At 41.8% G+C, this 19,495-nt stretch overlaps 1 protein-coding gene across 1 annotated transcript; it reads right to left on the bottom strand.

Annotated features, from left to right (window-relative positions):
- Nucleotides 1-301: 301 nt before the first annotated feature.
- LOC138800006 (scavenger receptor cysteine-rich domain-containing protein DMBT1-like) lies at nt 302-19,251 on the bottom strand. Its single transcript, XM_069981813.1, has 8 exons — nt 19,173-19,251; nt 17,778-18,095; nt 7,830-7,847; nt 4,501-4,636; nt 3,274-3,482; nt 2,229-2,404; nt 1,750-2,138; nt 302-673 (listed from the first exon to the last, which is right to left on the bottom strand). Exons 1-8 carry the CDS (start codon nt 19,249-19,251, stop codon nt 418-420), a joined length of 1,581 nt encoding a protein of 526 aa, XP_069837914.1. The 3' UTR covers nt 302-417.
- Nucleotides 19,252-19,495: the final 244 nt, after the last annotated feature.

Raw genomic sequence — 19,495 nt, 5'->3', positions numbered from 1 at the left:
CACAAATAGTATTTCTGTTAGTCTTTTTTCAACCAAAATCAGGAGTGGGACTGGCAAAGCAATATTATTATGGATTTGCCAAGTTTTTGTGTTTTCAACCCACTCCTGGTTAAGGTAAAAAAAAATATGAATGATTTGAAATACTTTGAGAAAATAGCCCAAATGGGAATTAATAAAAGAATATACATCAATCAGTGTTAAATCAATGTGATTTTATTTAAATTTGTGAAACAGAAATATATGTCATACGGTGTAATTAGTTTTATACTTAATATGAATTTTATTTACTGTTCATCTCTAAATCAAGTAGATCCATTCCAATGACTAGATCCCATTTCTTTTTAGTTCCCAGTGTGAGACAAAATGATTCTGAAATATAACATAAGCAGAATTTACTCATTTTCCTAGATTCTTGAATTATTCGTTCTGTAGCTTTACAGGTCCAACCACCACATGGACCTCATCATGTTGTTTGGGGTCCGCTGCTCTCCTGCGTCTTCGTAGACATCCTTGACTGCAACGGTTATTGGTGCTGCCCTCCTTGCATACCACAAGCTTACACTGGATGTATACATTCTTATGTTTCTTTATGAAGCTGAAGGCATTGAACCCAAAGCGATATTCTTTCTTTGATGGGGATGAAAAAGTTTTAAAACCAAGAGCTCTGCTACACCTAGAATAACGAGAGAAATAACATTGTTAGGATTATTAAACATGGATTGAAACATACAGTAACCTTTTGCTTATAAGAGATTACACAAAGTATGTGACTTTTTTGCGGGGAAAAACACCACTCTTTGGTGTTGAGCAATGAGCACCCAAAAATGCGGAAAGTATAAACTATTTATTGCGGCAACACATTTTGTAGATTGCTGCTCATTATCCAGAACCTGACAATAAATGTAAAAAAAAAAAAAAAAAAAAGGCGTTAAAGAAATATTATGGCTACTTCCTTCCAAAAACAGCACCAGCCTTGTCCTTAGCTCCATTCCCTTCAATGTTACTGAGCTGCAAAATCACACCCACACTGAGGTGGTGCCGATTCTGGAAGGAATTAGTCATGTTTTCCTATGTCTGGATAAAGGGGTACTTTAATAAAAAAAAATTAAATCAACTGGTGTGAGCAATTTTTTAATTACTTCTGTTTAAAACTTTCCAGTCTTCAAGTACTTATCAGCTGCTGTATGTCCTGCTGGAAGTGGTGCATTCTTTCCAGTCTGACACAGTGCTCTCTCCTGCCACCTCTGTCGGTGAATGAGCTGTGCAATGCAGTAGCAAATCCCCATAGAAAACCCCTCCTGCTTTGGACAGTTCTGACAGAGGTGGCAGCACACAGCACTGTGTCATACTGGAAAGAAACCCCCCGCTTCCTGCAGGACATACAGCACCTGATAAGTACTGGAAGACTAGAGATTTTTAAACAGTAATTTACAAACCTGTATAACTTTCTGACGTCAGTTGATTTGAAAAACAAAAATGACCCCTTTATTACTGAACAACCACTTCCCTCCTGGTAGGTGTGTGTGAGTAATGTTCAACATTTCTGCATGTTTTTAATCTCCCCTATGTAATATTGTGGCCTGTACAGATCCTACTTCATCAAGTATTGTTCCTTTCAGTAATATATTTCAGTGATCTAACACTCTAACAGTGTAATAACTAAGCAGTTTGTGTCTTGGAGCCCTAGCATTATGGGAAAAACATAGCCTTAAGTATCATTATTTAAAAAAACAAAAAACACTATATTACCCCTTGTTAATGATATAATAAACATTTCTTGTGAAGTCGGACTCATAAGGGGATGCCACACACGTATCCACAAACAGGACCAGGGAAGGGTCCGATGCCTGTAATGAGGCTTGCAGGTATAAATGCTGATTGAGATTAACATAGTACGGATACTGAGACACCGGATATATAAAATTTGTGGAGTGGAAGAATGTCAGGTTGGCAGTATAGAGGCCATATTGGATAACCGTGTTCTCAGTGATGTCATCTGCAGAGTACATGCCTTCCACTACAGTGTCCTGGTACAGCCGACATTTAAAAGTCAGACCAATTTTCTTTTTGTAAGTGATAATTGAGTCGCCTGAATCCGTGTGTAAGGTGTTTATATAACTTATTGTGTCATTTTCAACCTGGAAAACAAAAAGCACCATGATAAAAAAAAGTAGTTGCAGAGGATTTTCTTACAATGCTATTTTTTTTTTATAATACGATTTTCCTACCCGTTTTACTGTCAGACAGGTCTCATAAGGTATGTGAAACTCCAACCAGTCTGATACAACTTGAGGACGACAATGAGGATCATTGAGAAATACATTATCTGAAGAAAACTCCAGCGATTCAAGATATGTACGCGAGACTCGAGCATCCATGTAGTCAGAGTGGCACGACAGGCTGACTATAAAGAGAAATAAAAGCAAATATCTATTTCAGGAAGATTACATTCTGGACATTTATTTACTGTAAACCAGTTTCTCTAAGAGGATGTTGGGCTAATCTGACATATGCCTAGAAATCTGATTCCTGTAACTTTAACCCCTTAAAGGGAACCAATCACCAGAAAAAATCGCTATAACACGAACCCACTGTGCTAATGCATCCCATAACACACTTCCCAAACATATACAGACATAGACAACAATGGACAAAATGTGTTCCAATGACATAAATGGGACACAGTACTGAAATGTTACTGAGCATGCTATGTGACCTTTGATGAGGTCATTCTTTAGGAAGGGGGAGACTGGGCTGTGAGTTTCATCTATTATCTTCTCTATCTACTGGTGACAACTTTCTCTGTAATGCTGCACTCTCCAGCAGCCACCTCCTTATCACGGACAATGCAGGAAGTCTTAGCTCAGTTTTAGGCCTAGTAGTGAGACTGAAAACTGCAAGATTTCTGGATTATTTTAGAATATAGATAGAAAAAGGAAAAATGACAAAACATCCACAAAAAGTCTTTAAAATGTTTAACATAAAACTAAATTTGAAAAATAGGTCATTTTCTGATTACTTTTTCCCTTTAAGGACAGGACCATAGATGTTTTTAACTCCATTGTCAATAATGGAGGCAATTGTAGTGATGTTACTCTTTCTGCCCTTTGTTTGCATAGTGCAGAATGCTCACTGAGCAATATACATGCAGGTAAAGAAGAGGCCATACACCTTGCTTAACTGCTGTAAAAAATTAGTACTGCAATTGGAATTTAAAACTTTTTTTCTTTTTATCCCCCCTCCAATTTTTTATTTTTATTGAGGATACATTACCACTGTTGTTGGAAAAGATGGAGTAGTATGTTGCAGAAAATTCTAAGCCTGCATCTCTATCAGCCCGTGAGTACACAATGCTCATACTGTTTGATGAGGAGATGAAATTCCAAGTACTTGTTTCGGCTAGATCTCCGAGTAATGTTGATCCAAGAGGAGTTCCATCATATATTGACAAAGATGATGAAGAGAAGGACTCAGATCTCTGTCTGCTGATGACAATTTTAGGAATATAGTATCAGAAAGTTTACTAAATTTATGCAGGCAGTGAGGTCTTTTTGAATATTTGCTAAAAATAACTAATTCCAACTTAACAGCTTCTGTGGATGAGGGGATAAAAAGCTGAGTGAACCACTGGGACATAGACCATTCCTAAGAATGGAGATGCAATCTCTCCACATTAAATGGAGCTCTTACTGTGCATTTGCATGTGGCCTGTGCTCCATCCCTTGTGTATTGGGCTGCAGAAGGCTTCAAAGCACTGAACTCGAAAGCGTTTGATGACCCCGTAAAGGCATGCTAAGTACTCTAATAAATGTGGGGAAACTGCTTCCCTGTTTATCATGATCAGTGGGGGTCCCAGTGGTCAGATGCCCAGCTTTCAGTTTGTTATAACAAGTTAAAATGGGAATATCCCTTTAATGAAGGGGAGCACAAGCCCAAACAACATTTCTAAATAAAGATTCAAGAACAAAAAATGTGAAAAATATCAGTGATATACTGTATACACAGTGTTTGCTCCGAAAAAAAAAGAGCTCTAAAGGCAGTAATAGACTACCCTACTCATGTTGTAGGGTAGTCTATTACTAACTGGTGAAATTAGTTGTATACAGGGGATAGTTTGCTGCAGAGTATAACCTTTCATAGACATACTGTACTGTTTATTGTCACAGTAACGCTTAAAGCTGACAGATACTTTGACACAGCTCAATTAGCTAAGTCCTCTAGTGGAGATCAGGACCCCCAAACCCCTGTTACGGAACATCTAGGAAACTTGTGCCACTGTTAAAGTGAAATATTATACAGCAACTTCTGAGAAGGATTGCTCTAATTCACATGAACTGAAAGTGGCAACACATTGGTAGTCTCCCTGTCATTGAGAGTGAAGTCTAGGACCAGTGGTGGCCTGAGCTGTCATGCCAAAAATATGTTTTTTGGAAGACAATTTTTTCTATAGTTACAATTTAAACAAAATACATTTTAGATTTATTGTTGTCTTTTACTTACTTAAATTTTCTAAAATTGAGACTAATTTTATAATTGTTTGGGACACTAATGTACCAAACGCAGGAATCAGATTTAGACATTTCAGAATCCAAAGAAATGGTCCCATCCAAGCTTGTCAAAATGTCCCCACATTTAACTGCAAAGAAAAAACAAATAAAAGGCAGATTTTTTTTAAAAAAATATATAGGGTCATAAAAAATATATATATTATATTGTGGGGTAACATTAAGATTGTACCAAGATTATAGGAAGATAGTGGCAAATAAAAATGAAAATATTGAAATATGAAAATTGTCATAGATTTTGTCGAAGTTTTTTTCTCTCAGAACCCTATTTACAAAAGAAAATTTCCACTTGTAATATGAGGGTTAATACTTACACTTTTAGGCCGTGTTCAGACCTTATATCTCCTACAAAAACCACCAGACCTGACCCAGGTCCTTACACAAAAATCCTATACAAAAAGGCCACCACTGTTATTTCAAAATACTGATAACTTTATTTATATCACATGTAAAATCACAAAAAATGGAGTAAAATTATGCGCACAAGAGGTACTGTAAAATTTACACAAGAATGTTAAGACAAAATGTTGAATCTATACAAGGGAATAGGTATATTATCTACCACTGGAAATGGTAGATGAATCCTTCTCAGTCCCTACAGAATAGCCTGGGCTGGAAAGTTCCTGCACAGACTAAGCTAAATGTCTGCCATTGCTCCAGTCCCGGATGAACTAAAGTGCCGTAGTAAATATACAGTTCCGAGTCACATAGAAAGTTCAATCCCAAAGACCTGAAAACAGTACCTGATATAAGCTGCGTGCTACCACCTCTAACGCACGTTTCGCGTTCCGCTTGATCACAGAGGATTCACCTACCATTTCCAGTGGTAGATAATATACCTATTCCCTTGTATAGATTCAACATTTTGTCTTAACATTCTTGTGTAAATTTTACAGTACCTCTTGTGCGCATAATTTTACTAAATTTTTTGTGATTTTACATGTGATATAAATAAAGTTATCAGTATTTTGAAATAACAGTGGTGGCCTTTTTGTATAGGATTTTTGTGTTCAGACCTTGTAAGAGACCGGCCATTCTGTGACCCGGACAGGTGTTAGAACGGCCAGTCTCTGAAAAGATCATCCCGGACGGTTATGCAGCACCAGCCGGATGATCTTTAGCGCCGCTGGGTTCTAATGCGGGCGCATCCGTGTGCGCCCGCATCAGAACTCCCCACTGCACATCATAGAGCAACAGGGTTTTCTGCGGCCGCTATTCACTGACACTGACATGTCAGTTTCTCGCGGCGCCGCTAGGGATCTCGGACGTATTTTATACTATGGGGGAGATTTATCAAAAATGGTGTAAAGTGAAACTGGCTCAGTTGCCCCTAGCAACCAATCAGATTCCACTTTTCATTTTCCAAAGAGCCTGTGAGGAATGAAAAGTGGAATCTGATTGGTTGCTAGGGGCAACTGAGCCAGTTTCATGTTTGATAAATCTCCCCCTATGTGTATACACTCCGGCCGGGATTCCTTCAGTCTGCAGCACTACGTAAGTTCCGTACAAATCACGGCCGTTGTTACAACGGCCGTGATTACTACGGACCCTATGTAGTATGAACATAGCCTTTGGATAATACAAATTTAAAATAGTTTAGCTTTAGCATTGGAAACATTGACAGAGCTGTATTAGAGCAAATGAGAGATGTTGTGGTAAGAGCTTTTATTAGTACTATAATGGGGTATATAGGAATTATTTAAAGTGTCACTGTAATTTGGGAAAAAGACATCAAGGCTCGCAGAAATGGATGAGGTCAGCACACCAATAGACCCCGGTGAGTAGAGGTGGAGTGATGCCCACTGTAAGGCTACGTTCACACAGAGCAAAAGGAGCGGATTACGCAAGGAAATATTTCCGCCTGAAATCAACTGACGCTGAATTCCGAGCAGAATATAAGCAGAATGCAAGCAGAATCCCTGCGTATTCTGCTAGGAAAGTGTTCAGCTCGTAATCAGCTCTTGACAAATTCAGCGCGGAATACTCGAGGAATCCGCGCTGAATCCGCATGCATTCAGCGCTGAAATTCAGCGCTGAAATTCAGCGAGTATTTGGTGAGTAAACTAGACTATACCAGAACATATACTAGAATCCTCCTCCCCCCCTTTTCCCCATTTCCGCGCTGATTCAGCGAGTAATTTCCGCTTGTATTACGCTTGTATTCCGCGCTGAATCCGCGCTGAATCCGCGCTGAAACAGAAAATCAGAGCCCCATTGATTTGTATAGGCTTCCGCTAGCGGAAGAATGAACATGTTCATTCTTCTGGCGGAAAGCGGATTAGTTCAGTGCGGAAATTCCACTGTGTGAACTGCAGAGCAGAATTTCCATTCAACACAATGGAAATTAGCTCTGCACCTATTTTAACGGCTGAAATTTCAGCGCTGATTCAGCGCAGAAATTCAGCTGCTTTTGCTCAGTGGGAACGAGCCCTAAGGCTCAAAAATCCAGAGAGGGCTCACGTAGTTTGTAGTATGGAGGTCCAACAGCATCCAAAAAATGAACTTCAATATTCATTGATAGCCAAGCTTACAGAGATACAGTATACAGTTCGCTTTTTGGATGCTGTTGGACCTCCTTACTACATGTCATAGAGACGTGTCAAAAGCTTTGATCATTCTGGGTCTGTAGCGTAGCGTGTCCTCTCCCCACTCTGTGTTAAGAAAAAACAGTTGGTCTCAGACTTTAGGAGCACAACTCTTTTTTTTTTCCTTTTTAACACAGAGCGTGAGTTCTCCGCACTGCAGCGTGTCCTCTCCCAGCTCACTCTCCCAAATAAGTATGGGTCTGAACACTTAGACCTGAACCGATCAAAACTTTTGACATGTCAAATGTTTTCCCAAACAACAGTGGCTCTTAAACCGCTAGAGTGAGCTTAATCCTTATATCTAGCAGTGCAAATGCCATGGTAACTATTAATAATGACATCTGTTATATCTTGACCATTGAAGCACAGTGTCAGCTGTAGTATAGCAGACACCCACTGTGGATAGTATGGCCACGTCATATATTAACAGCACTTATCAGTAACTACATAGATGTACAGAAGATGACACCATAAGGGTAAAAGGATTTTCTGGGACTTTTATTTATTTTTTTAATATTTATTATTTTTATTATTAATGACCTATCTACATTCTACAGAATGTATGGAGCTGTTGCCTTCCAGTTCTTCTCTGGATATGCTGGCACCAGGGCCATGACTACTGAGCAATAGTTTTGCCTATAGGTAAATATACAGTAGTTGATAAAACATATTTACTTACTGTTGGAGTGCAGTGCCCCTGTGAGGTTGGGAATAGAAAAGTTAGATAGTAAGTCAGATGAGACATTGTACAGATATGTTTAGTACATGTAAAGGATAATATATGGGAAAGAACAATGCATAAAAATGTACTCAGGTTTTATCCCTGTTGTGCTTTGGCGTGATGGGTAATTATACAAATGAATGGATAAAATCTAGTTTTCCATACTTTCATCGGTATATTTATAATTTCAGTTTGAAAAATAATCAATTAATTTAAAATAAATTAAATCGAATCTAACAGCAGGGATATACATATTAAAGTGCTACCTGTTTCCAGTACCCTATTTAACAAGCAGTGTGTATGTTCTTTTCTCCTCTGGCATCTAACAAAAAAAAAGATCTTTAATTCTTGGCTACACTGTCACAGCGAAAGATCTGTGACATTGTTTTCACCTGCCCTATTGTTGGACCACAGCTCCGTAAACATGCGCCCCACCCCTGCCACCACCACCTCTTCCCATAAAGGTTGAGAGGTGGCTCATATTGGGCTCAGTTGATAATGGAGCTGAGGTCTGACAGCGGGCGGACACAAACAGTGTCACAGACCTGCCTCTGGGGGCACTGTTATTGTTTTTCAAATGTCAGATTAGAGAAATATATAAAGGGACCTATGCACTGTTTGTTAAGTGGGACACAGCAAACTATCAGCACATTGATATGCATATCCAGGCTGTCAGTTTCCCTTTAAACTCTGCAGGGAAAATTGAAAATCTAAGCACCAAGGATTGCCACAGAGACTATATGCCCTCATAATGCATATGATGATGATGATGATGATGATGATGATGATGATGATGATGATGAAGATTCTCATACTTTTATTTATTTATTTATTTTCAATATACTTTATTAAAAGGAGAAGTCCGGCGAATTTTTTTCATTAAAGTATTGTATTGCCTTCCAAAAGTTATTCAAATTACTAATATACACTTATTACGGGAAATGCTTACTGCATCAAGGCTTCACTTCCTGGATAACATGGTGATGTCACGACCCGACTCCCAGAGCTGTGCGGCTGTGGCTGCTGGAGAGGATGATGGCAGGGGGACACTGAGGGACACAGGGCACTGGAGGGACACTGAGCATCCCTCTTCCATTATTCTCTCCAGCAGCCACAGCCCGCACAGCTCTGGGAGTCGGGTCGTGACATCACCATGTTATCCAGGAAGTGACATCACCATGTTATCCAGGAAGTGAAGCCTTGATGTAAGTGCAGGGAAAAAAATAATTTATAAGCATTTCCTGTAATAAGTGTATATTGGGGATCTGTATAACTTTTGTCGGGCAATACAATATTTAAATAAAAACTTTTGCCTGACTTCTCCTTTAAAGCATATCTGTCATTTCAAGGTCATTTTTTTTAAAACATTAAATATCAACAGTTGAAGCGATTTTAAGAAACTCTGTAATAGGTTTTATAAACCAAAAGAGTTTCCTTCTGTACTGAAAAAGCAATCTCCCAGCCTCCCCCCTCACTGCAGAAGCAGCAGGATTTCTGTCTCAATTATGTGGCTATGGAGAGGAGAGGGGCTGTTAGGAGTGACTGAGCACAGAGCAGTCCTGCAAAGCACAACACCCTGCAATCTTCTCTCAGTAAGTGCATAGATAAGCACTGACCTTTCTGACCCCAGAATCCTGTGGTTTAGGTGCCCAGAGAGTCTACAAACAGCTGACCTTCATGTCACCTCTTCCTGCTCCCTCATCTCCCTCCCCCCTCCATAAGGATAGAATGGAGAGAGCAGAACCCGTCTTCACTGGCTTCTCTGTAATGAAGACGTGTTTGCCTGATAATGCACAGATTAGAAGTCAGGGGGGGAGGCTGGGAAATTGCTTCTTGAGTACAGAAGGAGGCTATTTTGGCTGATAAAACCTATTACAGAGTTTCTTAAAATCGCTTATACTACTGATTTCTGCAATAAAAAAAAAATATGACAGTTACGCTTTAACCCCTTAAGGACAGAGTCTGAAATGGCCTTAATGACAGAGACAAATTTTATGAATATGACCAGTGTCACTTTATTCATTAATAACTTCGGGATGCTTTTACCTATCCGGCTGATTCTGAAATTGTTTTCTCGTGACACATTGTACTTTACATTTCTGGTAAATTAGAGTCGATACTCATAACGAATCTTTATGAAAAAAAACCAAATAATGTGAAAAAATGTGAAAAATGTGAAATGTGATGCATTTTTCCAACTTTGAAACTTCTTTGCTTATACAGAAAGTGGTTATACCACATAAATTATATATTAAATAGCATTAGCAACATGTCTAATTTAGGTTGGCAGCATTTATTAAACGATCTTTCATTTTTTTTTAGACAATAGAAAGCTTAAAACATTAGCAGCAAATTTCCAAATTTTCTGTAAAATTTCAAAATCAGATATTTTTAGGGACCTGTTCAGGTTTAAAGTGTACTTGAGGGGCCTGTATGTTAGAAAGCCCCACAAAGCACCCCATTTCAGAAACTGCACCCCCCACACTCTGCAAAAGCATATCCAGAAAGTGTTTTAACCCTTTAGGGGAGTCACAGAAATAAAAGCCAAGTGTGTAAGAAATTTGAAAATTTTAATTTTCTGTGCAGAGATTTTATTGTAATCCAATATTTTTCATAATTATAAACCTATTATCAGAGAAATGCACCCCAATAATTATTGCCCCGTTTCTGCAGTTTATAGAAATACCCCATATGTGGCCCTATTGCGCTATTTGACGCAACCACAAGCCTCAGATATAAAGGAGCGCCTAGTCAATTTCAATACCTCCATTATATTTGGTCATTTTTGACTGTACCACTTCAGGTTGGCAGAGGCTCTGGGGTGCCAAAACCTAAAAAACACCCCTAAAGGGACATCATTTAGAAAACTACACCCCTCAAGGAATGTAACAAGGGGTGCGGTGAGCATTTGGACCTCACAGGTGCTTCACAGATTTTCCGAACAATATGGCGTGAAAAAAGAAAAATTTATTTTTTACACTAAAACAATCTAGCCTTCAATTTTTCATTTTCTTAAAGGGATAAGAGGAAAAAAAAGACACAAAATGTGTACCGCAGTTTCTCCCGAGTACGGAAATACCCCACATGTTGCGATAAAGTGCCAAGCGGGCGCAGGACGAGCCTCCAAAGGGAAGGAGCGCCAATTGGCTTTTGGAAGCTGAATTTAACTGGAAAGGATTTCAAGGGCCATGTCACATTTACAGAGCCCTCGTGCTGCCAAGACACTGGAAACCCCCCACAAGTGACCCCATTCTGGAAACTACACCCCTCAAGGAATCTAACAAGGGGTGCAGTGAGCATATGGACCCCACTGGTGACGGGCACAAATGTGGAACAATGTGACGTGAAAGGGAAAATTTTCATTTTTTCACTTTCATGGCACAAATGTGCCCGTCATCAAGGGGTCCATATCCTCACTGCACGCCTTGTTAGATTCCCTGAGGGGTGCAGTTTCCAGAATGGGGTCACTTGTTGGGGGTTTCCAGTGTTTTGGCAGCACAAGGGCTCTGTAAATGCGACATGGCGTTCATCATCCATTCTGGCCAAATCCAACCTCCAAAATCCAAATGGCGCTCCTTCCCTTCGGAGGCTTGCCCTGCGCCCGCATGGCGCTTTATGTCCACATGTGGGGTATTTACGGACGCGGGGGAAATTGCTCTACACATTTTGTTTTTTTTTCTCTTTTAACCCCTTGTGAAAATGATAAATTCAAGGCTAAACCAACATTATAGTGTAAAAAATGTAATATTTCATTTTCACGCCACATTGTTCCACATTTGTGCCCGTCACCAGTGGGGTCCATATGCTCACTACACCCCTTGTTACATTCCCTGAGGGGTGTACTTTCCATAATGGGGTCACTTGTGGGGGGTTTCAACTGTCTTGGCAACACAGGGGCCTTTTGAATGCAACATGGCCCCTCGAAATCCATTCCATCCAAATCCAGCCTTCAAAAACCAAATGGCGCTCATTCCCTTCGGAGGCTTACCCTGCACCCGCATGGCGCTTTATGTCCACATGTGGGGTATTTCCGTACTCAGGGGCAATTGCGCTACACATTTACTGTTTTTTTTTTATCTTTTAGCCCCTTGTGAAAATGAAAAAATCATGACAAGATTAATGATTTAGAGTAAAAATTTTACAAAAATTACACTAAATGTTGGTCTAGCCTTGATTTTTTCCATTTCCAAGGGGTTAAAAAAGAAAATGAACACAAAACGTGTAGGGTAGTTTCCCCTGAGTACGAAAATACCCCACATGTGGGCATAATGTGCCATATGGGCACAGGGCAAGCCACCAAAGGGACAGAGCGCCATTTAGAGGCTGGAATGGAGGATGGAGGCCATGTCGCATTTACAAAGCTCCTGTGCTGCCAGGACAGTAGAAACCCCCCACAAGTGACCCTATTCTGGAAACTACACCCCATATGGAATCTAACAAGGGGGTGCAGTGAGGATATGGACCCCACTGGTGATGGGCACTTACGTAGAACATGTGCCGAGAAAATAAAAAATAAACTTTTTTTCATTTTCACATCCCAAATGTGGCCGTCACCAGGGTCCATATACCCGCTGCCCCCCTTGTTAGATTCCTTATCGGGTGTAGTTTCCAGAATGGGGTCACTTGTGGGGGTTTTCTACTGTCCTGACCGCACAGAGGCTTTGTAATTGCATCATGGCATCCAATAATGGGAATAGCGGCCATACCTACTTAGCTGGGGAAAAGGGACAATTCTAATTAATTTGGGGGTATTAGGCCAATTATTGGTTTATAAGGTTGAAAATGACAGGTGTCCATCAAATTCAACCTGTGTTGACCCAGAGGAAGGCAAAAAACCCTCGTGAGGCAGACGACAGTAGCCTCATCACAGGGGAAAAATTCCTTCCCGACTCCATAATGGCGATCAGAATAATCCCTGGATCAACGTGACCCCTGAAATAGGAATAAGGGACAGAATTTAGATAATGTAGAACTCCGATGACGTGTGGTATGCCTTGAAGCGATCCTGTATGCAGAGGCCGGGGTGATCAGGACAGGTGTCACACTGAAAAATGGTGACCTTCCTGATCCCCCTGTTACGCCACACTCTGCACTTCTTCTGGGGTCTCCTGTTTTCCAGTGTGGGGGACGTCACCTGGAAAATGTTGCCCTGGTGCGATACGGGGTCCCTCACATCCAGAAGCGCTGGGTCCGCTCCATGGCTGCTAAATATTAGGGCTCTATTACTACTTCTGATATGTTCGGATCGTGCCGCAAGCTACAGGGCAGCGAGGGACCTGAAGAGGGGGTGCTGGTATAAAAGTTATCCCCGTACAGGTGGTAACCTTTATCCAGCAGTGGGAAGATCAGTTCCCGGACGATCTTCCCACTTGTTCCGAGGATGGGGGGGGAGGGGGCATCTGGGGGCTGGATTCGGGTGTCCCTTCCTACATACACTCTAAGGGTAGGTGCACACTGCGGAATCGCGACAGATAACCCTTTGTGCATTCCGCAGTTGGCACCTGCTGGCGGAGTGATGCAGGCACACGTCTCCACACGTGTCATAGACTCCATTCTATGCACGGGCGGATTCTGCTTTCCGTCCAACGTATTCATTCTTTGGATAGACGATGGAATCCGCCTGTGCATAGAATGGAGTCTATGACACGGGCGGAGACGCGCCTCCATCAGTCCGCCGGTGGGTGCCAGCTGCGGAATGCACAAAGGGTTATCCTTCGCCATTCCGCAGTGTGCACGTACCCTAAATCTGTAAGAGTACCCAGAGGTACGCTCACAGAGTTTGTAGAATTTCACGCCATACCGTCATCTCTTATTGGGACGGTACTGGCGGAAAAGACGTGTCTGGGGGGCAGCGTACGCTACGCTACCCCCCAGACATGTCACTGGATGATGAGGGTGATGAGAATGAATGGAGGAAAGAAGGATCCCCCCCCATTCATCCTCACTGGCTGTTTTGGTGTCGGAGGCAATAATAACGTATGCCTCTGACGCCGAAAACATCCTGAGGGCCATCTTTATACGGGGACTAGTATATGGGGTATGTAGTGGTGTAGTGTCAAACTTTATTCAATGTAGTGTAGTGTAATGTAGTGTTTTTTACGTGTTTTTTTTTTTACAGTAAGTATAAAAAAAACCTACCCCAACAAAGGCGTTGCTGATAAATGCCGCACTTATGTGCGGCACTTAACAGCAGACCGTGGCAGTAGGATATAGAAAAAAAACACCCTACGCCAAAAAGGAGGAGTTGCTGATTAGCAGCGCACTTTCGTGGGGTGCGGAAAATAGAAAAAAAAATTTGGAAAAAAAAAAGAAAAACTTTTTCTACATTCTGAACATCCCTGTAGCTGCTGATAAGTGTATTACACATATCAGCCGCTAGGGGGCAGCAGAGCGCAAAATCCGGAAAAAGACGAGGCTGGAGCCGAAAATAGCCGAAAAAAGCCGATGGGGACCGCCGGAAGAGCCGAAGACCGAATGAGAAGACGGAGGATGCCGCGAACCCGGAAGACGCTGATCAGGACCCCGGGACAGGTGAGTAATGTACAAATACCTGCTCTGGACCCCTCAGCTACCTAGCTGAGGGGTCCAGAGCAGGTATTTACTATTTTGGGGGACTCTGATCGCTGTGCCACCGGCACCGTGACCACCATTACTTTTTACAGTAATGGCGGTCGGTGCCGTCCTCGGACAGCACCGACCGCCATTTTTTTCCGGGTCATCGGGTCACCGATGACCTGGAAAGGTTCCGATCGCCGCTATTGGCTGATCTGAATTGATCAGCCAATAGCGGCGATCGTAAGCACGGGGGGTGTTAACCACCCCCCGTGCCGAGAAGCTAAGATGGCCTGCTATGATTTATAGCAGGCCATCTTCCCCGATCGCTGTGTGCGAACACGCAGCGATCGGGGAAACATCGGGCGTAAATTTACGCCCTGATGCGCTAAGTACCAGGGCGCGAGGGCGTAAGTTTACGACCGATGTCAGTAAGGGGTTAAAGTAGATTTATGTCCACCTGACCATTTACAAAAGCTGTTGGCACCGCTTTGTTGTGTGTGTCTGTTTTTATTATCATTAAAAAACAAATAAATACACTTTTTAAGTGAATCCTGTCAAAGAGGTGGAGCACTGCTAGGCCTCACTGTGTTCTATACACAGTGTACATCCATGCATTATCCAGGGGCAGGTATACAGAACAGTAAGGCTTAGCAGTGCTAGGGGCAAGGGCATATGTTTCACCTCTTTGACACTATTAACAACCCCAAAAAAAGTTTGTTTGTTGCCACCAGCTCAGGAGGCAGTTTTTTGTGTTTTTTTTTGGGGGGGGGGGGGGGGGCATTTCAACCCACTGATCACTTCTTATGTTACATAAGTGTTATACAATAATGTTGTATTCCAATGTATTATGCCTGACAGAGTGGCATTGACAGACAACGTAATAAACAGGGCTCTCAGACATGACAAGCTTGGGGACCTATAAGTCCCTAGAATTGATGGGAACCCATCAGCGCCTTATGGTTGCACCACAGGGCCACCATTGGGTTTACCGAAGGAGTGTCATCTCTGGGTAAAACCACCATGTAGGGGGTTAAAGGAGTGCTGATATCCAAGTTACTCTGATTTGGTGGTATCTCTGTTCTGCAGCACTACTTTAGTGTCAAAGATATATATGTATCCTACTATAAAATATTGAATTAAGTAAAATAAAATATCTAAAACTAATACAAAATGAACAGAACTCATCAGCTGAGATGGATGTATGGAAGGACATAAAGAAATTTAGCAAGGTTTCTCACTGTTATATAGCATGTCAGGGGTGATATACAAGGGTGATCTATAGGGGTGTAAGGAGAAGTCTGGGCACTGACTCCTGCCAGGGAGGAGGTAGGAGAACAAAACAACATGCACTTGCCTCCACAGTCCCAGTGCTGGCATTTGCTGTTCTGCGCTCTAATTCCCCGGTCCTTGGCCGCTATCAGGTCTGAGTGGGATCCGGGACATGTCATGTCAGTAGAGGCCGGCAATGGCGGTGTTCCTGCAGCCTCTATAATTCATGATAGAGACTACAGGACACATACAGCGAAGGCAGTGTCTCTGTACCATGCTGCCTGCGCCGAAAGATGACAGAAGAGAGAGCGCTGCCGGGAGAGGAGCTGCTGGGAACGGGTGACAAGCGAGTTGCTGTTTTTTTTTCTTACTTTTTTTCTGGTGGGGGCATTGCACAAAGTGGAGGTGCTGGAGCACTATTGAGTTGGATTGGATGCTATATGAGGAACTATTGGGGGGTATCGGCTAATATATATGGGGCACTATTGGATGGATTGAATGCTATATGGGCCACTATCGAGAGATTGAATACTATATGGGCCACTATCGAGAGATTGAATACTATATGGGGCACTATCGTGGAGATTGAATACTATATGGGGCACTATTGGGGGATTGGATACTATATGAAGCATTGTTGGAGTGGATTGGATGCTATATAGGGAACTATTGGGAGCTTTGGCTACTATATGGGGCATTATTGGGGAGATTGGCTACTATATGGGGCACTATTGGGGAGATTGGATACTATATGGGGCACTATTGGGGGATTGGATACTATATAGGGGCACTATTGGGGAAATTGCATACTATATGGGGCACTATTAGGGGACTGGATATTATATAGGGCACTATTGGGGGTATTGGCTACTATATGGAGCACTATGGGGAGATTGGCTACTATATGGGGCACTATTGAGGGAGTAACTAGTATATGGGGCAGTACTGGGAGGAGTTAGCTACTATATTGGGCACTAAGGAGGGGATTAAAAGCAATATGGGGCACTATTAAGGGGCAAACTACAATATGGGGGACATTTGGAGGAATTAACTAATATATATGGCAGTATTGGGAGGGATTGCTTACAATATGGGGCACTATTGAGAAATTAACTACTATTTGGGACACTATTATAGGATTACCTGCTGCATGGGGAAATAATGGGGTAACTTCTGTGTGGTGGCACTATTATGGGGTAACTGTTGTATGGGGCACTATTAAGGGGTACTGTTAAGGGAATTAAAACTGCATGGGCTACAGAAGGGGGCATTATCACCACTTGGGACACTATGGATGGGCAGCTTGTATAGAGGTGTGTAGGTAGTGTTATAAAAGTGCAAAGCTTAAGATGTGCGTCTGACAGATTTTGTAGAGATGGGTTATGACCTGAAGAAGTCATTATGACAGTCTGGGCCAAGTAGGGAAGATAACGAAAGAGGAAGACTCCAGTCAGAGAAGACATCACTTGTGCACTGCATGTACATTATCTGTGCTGTAATATGCTCAATAAATGGAGGTATAAATGGTCTGCATATAGTGTATTGTATTCTGTATATGTATATATCAGTATATGGTGGTGTTATGTGTTGTCATTGCATGGCAGTATTATTTGCCCCCTGTATAGTGTTATTGGAAATATTAGGTACATGCAAATTTACCCTAGTAATTGGCCATGACTCATGGGCCACTGCTGTGTGTTTAACCCCCAGGCTAAAACTTGCCTGCCAGCTCATGCCTGTCATGCCCACTCAGTGGCTGAAGCGGGACCCCACTACGGACGCTTACTGGCTAAGCGGGTTTGGAACGTCATGTCCCCAATCGCACTAGAAGCGGCCAGGGACCAGGAGACCAGAGCGGAGGACAGCAGATGCCAACGCTGGAGCTGTGGAGGCAAGAGCATGTTGTTGTGTTCATCCACCTCCTCCCCGGCATTTTTGAAAAAAACTTCTGTGTCCGAACTCCTCCTTTAATCTATGTATGGATATCATGTAAAATCATATAGAAGAGATAAATGTTACTCTGTATACTCTACCAATGAACTAATAAGGAATTCAATGTAAGAATCATGAATCGACCTGTACCTGAGCAGACGACTCCAGCATCTTCATGGTGTCCACAGTTATGTGATGTAAACCCTCTGTGTGGACAGTCCCATAAGAAAGGCTCATTTCCAATACACTGCACATCATCCAGTATAATCTGTCCTTGTCCCGGACCAAAAGCAGCACTGCCATTAGATGCAAGAGCATTGCCACAACCAAGCTGGTGACATACAACTTGGGCATCCTTAATATCCCAATCGTCATCACACACAGTTCCCCATTGTCCATTATAGAGGATTTCTACTCGACCATCACACTGGCCTCCACCATTTACCAGCCGCAAAGCCAGGTCTGGAACTAGAAGAAAGAAGAATAAGGAAAATGGTGAAGTCCAGAAGCAATGTACATAGTCTTTGTGGATAGGATGATGTGACACTGGAATTCATTAGAAAAATAAAATGTTGCTTTGAAGTGAAGTGACTAAATTTGAAGTTTGAGCAACTTTATACCTAGTAATAATATTAATAACACAGAGGGGTCTGGGTACAGGCTAATGTCTTGGGTTGGTAGCTACAGCAAGAAGATATTTTAACCAGACATTTTACGTATTATACTTACTGGAGGTTGTGGGTGCTTGATGCAGAAAGAGTATGGAGACATAGAGGAAGGACAGAAAAAAATTGTTAGTTTAAATGCAGTGAAAAATATGCTGACAACAAACATTTTCACAGCCGATTCAGGAGAACTGCAAAGTGACAGCATGTAGTGAGGTGGGAAAATGAGCCCCCTTAGTGTACAGGCCCATTTGCAATAGTGACCTTTGCAACCCCTATTGCTATGCAACTGACCACATTTTAAGGGGTTATCCAGCATTACAAAAACATGGCCACTTTCTTTCAAACGCAACACAACTCTTTTCTCCAGTTCAGGTGCGTTTTGCAATAAAGCTCCCTTCACTTCAATGGAACTGAGCAGCGAAACCCCGCCCAAGCTGGAGAAATGAGCAGGGCTGTCTCTGGAAGAAAGTGGCTATGTTTTTGCAGCGCTGGATAACCCCTTTAATTGCAGGCGTGATTCCCAGTCTCTAGAAATCCATCTCAGGTCACAATATGAATTCATTCACTTAGAAAAGTCAATGTCCTGCACAATTACAGCAGTAAGAAAATGTGATTTTTTTTTACATCTGACCAGAAATTGTATCATGTAGCCCTAGCTTTTTCTTGGCAGATTTTTTATTTGCAGGGAATGAACATACTGATAGGGTAAAATACCTATTGTAGACCATAGTAAACTATAAAAATACGGTTACCACCTCCCCAGTCAGTGGTTTGGGGTATGACTGATTGGAGAATGTATGTAAGAGGCCTGAAATCTTATTGGGTGTTTTTAATCAATGTATTATGCCATTATCTAATGTATTATTTTACATATTACCTGTAGTGGATAGACTAGATGAAGAATACCAAGCTGAAAACTGTCCATCCAAGTCTCGATGAAAAAATTCCAAGGTCATGACATTGGATGATGAGTAGAAGACCTGACCTGTATACTGGCAAATCTTCCCAAGCTGAGGCTTCCAAGATTCCCAAGTGTATCCATCATATATTGTTACATACTCAGAATCACAGGATCCACCATTAGTTTTCATACTGATTTGCGAAGGGGAATTAAAAAGGAAAAAAAAGGTATTAGAACATTAGTATGAGGAACCTTAAAGGGGTTGTCCAGTGAAAATATTTTTCTTTCAAATCAACTGG

Source organism: Dendropsophus ebraccatus, chromosome 8 (assembly GCF_027789765.1).
Source record: "Dendropsophus ebraccatus isolate aDenEbr1 chromosome 8, aDenEbr1.pat, whole genome shotgun sequence".
In the NCBI taxonomy this organism is placed as follows: domain Eukaryota; kingdom Metazoa; phylum Chordata; class Amphibia; order Anura; family Hylidae; genus Dendropsophus; species Dendropsophus ebraccatus.
The sequence above is the reverse complement of the archived record's forward strand: the minus strand, read 5'-3'. Positions and strand labels throughout refer to the sequence as shown.

Bases quoted from the DNA above. Each gene is read 5' to 3' on its own strand.
- LOC138800006 (XM_069981813.1), bottom strand. From the start codon at position 19,251: ATGACCTTGGAATTTTTTCATCGAGACTTGGATGGACAGTTTTCAGCT. The intron at 3,483-4,500 runs GTAAGTAAAAGA...TGTCATCAGCAG, and splicing joins CTCAATTTTAGAAAATTTAA to ACAGAGATCTGAGTCCTTCT. The intron at 2,139-2,228 runs GTAGGAAAATCG...TTTGTTTTCCAG, and splicing joins CCTGTCTGACAGTAAAACGG to GTTGAAAATGACACAATAAG.